The 4,701-nt window shown below is 46.1% G+C and overlaps 1 protein-coding gene across 1 annotated transcript in view; it reads left to right on the top strand.

Annotated features, from left to right (window-relative positions):
• Positions 1-1,026: 1,026 nt before the first annotated feature.
• Positions 1,027-4,701, top strand: part of LOC103919833 (complement receptor type 2-like) — a gene marked incomplete at its 3' end in the record, with an annotated part of 12,387 nt that continues 8,712 nt past the window's right edge. Inside the window, exons 1-6 of the mRNA XM_009327419.1 lie at positions 1,027-1,051; positions 1,397-1,588; positions 2,046-2,228; positions 3,107-3,200; positions 3,560-3,645; positions 4,252-4,401. Of these exons, the coding sequence (XP_009325694.1) occupies positions 1,027-1,051; positions 1,397-1,588; positions 2,046-2,228; positions 3,107-3,200; positions 3,560-3,645; positions 4,252-4,401 (730 nt within the window). The remainder of the gene's footprint in view (positions 1,052-1,396; positions 1,589-2,045; positions 2,229-3,106; positions 3,201-3,559; positions 3,646-4,251; positions 4,402-4,701) is intronic.

The raw sequence follows: 4,701 nt of genomic DNA, 5'->3' as shown, positions 1-4,701 counted from the left end.
AGAACGGTTAAGGTATGTCAGTGACACCTAGCTCTGCTCGGAAAATAAGTTGCTATGTGGATCTACCACTGCACAGCACGGGGCTGAACAGACTCAGGGTGGGGATGCCGCCTTGCTTGCGCTCCTGTGAGGTTGTGTCTGCCCGCTGCAAGTATTAAATTTCCTCTAACTGCATCATCTATTGTATTTCTTTAGGTATTGAGAAAATTGTATTTTATAGGAGGGCTGGCTGTTTTTCCCCTAGGGTTCAGCTCCTCCAGAGAATACCATTAGAAACTGTACAACTTTCTGAATTTCCCAAGGTTTGGGTTTTTTTTCCCCACTTTTTTCAGAGATTCAACCTTTTCTTTTCTTAGGTACCGATTAGTTGGGAAGCCATCCGCACAATGTGTGCTTAAAGACAATGAAGTTTCTTGGGATAGCATTCCATACTGTGAGAGTAAGCAGATCTTAAATATTTTGTGTACATCTCTTCCTTGAAGCTATTACACTATATCTGGTAGTTTGGGGAACGGCAGGTGGATACTCTCTTCTTGGCACCGAATGCAAATTCCATTAGCCTTTAAAGAGACTGACTCCTTACGCCTCCCCCAAACAAGCACTCTCGGTGGAGCTGGGAATGAAAATTAAATACTAAAGGGGATCTGTGGATGTTGGCAGCAGCTCTGTAGTCAGATCTGCGAGAAAAGCAGGTCCCGAGGCTGCTGGTTGGTATTGCCCAGCACGGGCGCGCAGCAAGCTTTCTGCCAGGCTGGTGCCGACGCTGCATCACTTGTGCTGTGTTTTCCGTCAGGCAACCGTTGCTGAATTGTTTATCAAGAGCTGCGCTTGGCCGGGACTGGGATGCCTTCAGACATGACTGCACATCCAAAATCTCAATTTTCAAAGGGGAAGGAAAGGCTAAGAGTTTTGTTGGTACTATTTGGGCTTTTTTAGTATCCTATGGGATGGGCCTGACCATCAGCTGCTGACAGTTTAATGGTTTGCTGCTATAATAGGTGTTCTGGCCTCATCCTTGTTAGCACGATGAAGGTAGGAGATGCCGTCACCAGTAGGTGAGGGTCCCAGACTGCTTGGTGAGACCATGTTTATTGCCTCCAGAAGGCCTTTTGTGCGGTGTCTCCTCTTGGACAATAGATGCTGTTTTGACGTTTTACCATGTATCCATTTAAAAATACCCTGGAAAACATTCAGAATTTAAAGGCGCATTCAAGACTTTAGGTTGAGATTAGGTTGAGCAGCTTTAGGGCTGCTTCCCTGCTTTTTCTTTGGCTTTTTTTTGTTTGTTTGTTTGAGTTGGTTTTTTGGTTTGGTTTGGTTTTTTAGTAGCTAGACCTCAGTTTTCATATTTGATGGAAATGTTCGTGTGTTTTCTCGCTGTTGCTTTCCCGTGCAGGTATTCCCTGTTCACCACCACCTGTGATTGAGAATGGGCAGCTCACCAGTGGGGACAGAGAGTTCACCTTTGGCGTGGCTGCAACCTACAGCTGTAACAAAGGTTTTGATCTTATTGGAGATGCCACAATTCACTGCACGACGAACGATAACTTCAATGGAATATGGAGCAGTCCAGCCCCTGAATGCAAAGGTACATGCTTTCTTTCTCTCCTTATTCTTTTGACTTTGTTTCTCATCCCTCTCCTGATCTGTACTTTCCGATGGGCTGCCAAACATGAGAAAGTTGATTTGAGTCTAAAAGGATTCCCAGAAAGCTTAATGCAGTGATCTCCCAAGTCATGGTCTGAGGCAGGGCTTGGTTTAATCGATTCTTCAGCCCACAGAAAGCCTCCCTCTCCCTGCCCATGCCCAGGGCTTCCTGCAAATGAAAAATGAAGCTCTCACATGTGTCTTAATGACGTGTCTGTTCGTGGGGTACTTGCACCCCACTGGGGACCTGCCTCTCTCAGGAGTGAAAAGAGGGCAGTTCTCTTAAGTAAGCTTCTTGCGTAATGCCTCTGGTGTCACTGCAAGGCTTTTGCAGTGTAAATTGCAATAAACTTGCAACTGTTCTTGTATTAAACTTTTTGTCTTATCTTCACTTCCAGTGGTCAGATGTAAAAGTCCAGAAGTGAAAAATGGGAGAAAGCTATCTGGCTTTGGCACTGAGTACAAGTATAAAGAAACAGTGACCTTTGAGTGTAATCCCGGTCACTTATTGAATGGTAGCAGCGTAGTTACTTGTGAAGCAGACAATACCTGGAAGCCACCTCTGCCAACATGTGACCCGAGTGAGTACAAATTAATTTATTTCCTTGAGCAATGGCACTGAAGTAGGTCTAAGAGCTGTTGGGCAGATCAGCTTCCGAACTTCGTGCACTTGTAGCCGTGACCTTGCAGAGCATGCTGGCTTGGGTCCTCGGCGTGGCAGCCCAGGCCAGTTATATATTTAGACCTGAAGCTATTTATTCGTGATGCAAATGATCCAAATGTGCACTGAAAGAAGAGACAAAACTGCCTTCTACACCTGACAGGCTTGTTTCACCAGCTTCCAGACCTGCTGGGGATGTTTGGCTTCTGAGCTCAGCGGGTCCTGCAGGCTGGGTTGGTGGTCAGTGAAGGAGCATCTTTGACGCAGAGATGCTACGCAATCTCCATCTTTTCTCTGGTTAAGCAAACTGTGGTATATGCTGCTGTTTGCTAAATGGGTTGGATGCAAACTGTATCCCAGACATTGACATTCAGACAGGTTAAAATGTTGTGTGCACTCCAAAACAGGCCGTTCGCTGTTGTTATTGCAGACCCTTTGGGTACTCTTCTGTAGCTAACCTTGCTTTTGTCTCCAATTGTTAGTCTACTGTGGTCCTGCTCCGCAATTCCCTTTCGCTGAGTTGACAACGGCTGTGGGTAACGGTTTTCTCGCTGGAACTAAGCTGATGTATCGGTGTAAACCGGGTTATACTGCAGCAAGTGGAAAGTCCTCTGTTGTCACTTGTCTGAGTAATGCAAGTTGGTCTGCAGACCCAGACTTCTGTATACGTGAGTATCTCTGTTCCCCTTCTGTCTTGACTGACTGTACAAGTGATCTGTACGTGCTTGAGATGTTACTCTGGGTTTGTGCCCATCTCTGGGTTTGCAGTAATTCCTGCACTGCTTTCTTTTCTTCTAGGACAGCAATGTACTCCACCCACAATAGAGAACGGGGATGTGATTGCAGACAATTTCCAGTTTGAGACGGTTGTGACATTCACCTGTCATCCTGGGTGAGCGGATCACTGCTTAAAAGGGACCGACTCGGGGGTCAGAAGGCAGGGGTCACAGGCAGTAACATCCACCACCCCTCTCCCTCCCTGGTTTCCCAGTGCAAATCTCCAGTGAAACCGTGTATTATGTCCTCAGTGAGATGAGCATGTGGCAACATGCGTGTGCTTGGTAATGCAGTGAACTGCTTCAGCTGGGCTCTTACTAGTGCCCTTATTTAGTGGCGTGGATGTGGCCAGATCTCATTTCATAGCAGGGGCAACTTCTGGTTAATAACTTGCTTGCATGCAGTGGTGGGGAGGCGGGGGAGGAACCATTTCTGGGTTGTCTTCTGGAAAGTACTAAACTTCTCTTTCTTTAGGTATGAATTAAAGGGGTCATCTTCTGCCAAATGTGTGGTATCAGGAAATGGAGTTGATTGGGATACAGCATCTCCGTACTGTGAAAGTAAGAGGGGAAAAACTCCACACAGAGCCATTAAGATAATAGTTGGAACTGCGCTGGTGTAGTTGCCGTGCTGGTGGGCTTGGGCTGCTCTTACTTGCGCTTCTTAATTCAATCAACTGTAAAATTCATTATTTCAGTACTAACTCATGCTGTGAGGCCGTAGGTGCAATATTCTCACACAATTCAGAAATTATGCTGACAAAGTGGAAGGAGCGAGGGAAGAGCAGAAACAGTCACAGGAGGAAAGTTTTCTCTCTCTAGTTACCAGGGAAAGATGAAGACAATTGGATGTTAGAACTTTGTCCGCTCAATTTGGTATAATGCTGAAATCAGGTGTTATGAAGTCAGTGTATAGTGTTATGTGAAGCTAGAAATGGCTGAAACATTTCTTCTAGCCTGATTAGGCAATTCTGTGGCTTATTTCATGGGGTGAGGTCCTGGAGTTGCGGCTAACGGGCAGTAACTGAGGTCCAGTACCAAGCAAGAAAGCTCACAGTGTTTTCCGTTGCTGCTGAAATGGCGTTTAGCTGTACCTCCTTCTCCCCGTATACCTCTCCACCTTTTCAGTTAGGAAGTACTCAGACACTCTTGCTATTCCTTCCATAGGGCAGCCTTCTCACATTCTCTGTGAAGAGCCCCCCACGGTTAACAATGGGATCCACAACGGCACAAAGGGCACAGACTTTGTCTATGGCTCCACTGTAGCTTATAAATGCAATAATGGCTTCACCCTTGTTGGACCGGCCTTTCTTCAGTGTATTGCAGGAGATCAACACCAGGGAGTCTGGAGCAAGCCCACTCCTGAATGCAGAGGTGCCTATCTCCTGTGTCTTTCTTGCTGCCTCCTCTCTGTCTTCAAAATACCTATTTTTTCCTTCCTCTGTGAATCCTCAAATCGGATAATTCTGCTAAGGAGTAAGCCTTTGATGCTTCCTGAAAGAGCTTCAGTTAAAATGTAGAATCATAGAATTGTTTAGGTTGGAAAAGACCTCTAAGATCATCGAGTCCAACCATCAACCCAACACCACCACGCCCACTAAACCATGTCCCTAAGCA

The sequence above is a fragment of the Pygoscelis adeliae genome, unplaced genomic scaffold (genome assembly GCF_000699105.1).
Source record: "Pygoscelis adeliae isolate BGI_AS28 unplaced genomic scaffold, ASM69910v1 Scaffold197, whole genome shotgun sequence".
Lineage (NCBI taxonomy): Eukaryota > Metazoa > Chordata > Aves > Sphenisciformes > Spheniscidae > Pygoscelis > Pygoscelis adeliae.
Note: the sequence above shows the minus strand (reverse complement) of the source record. Positions and strands in the feature narration are given on the sequence as shown.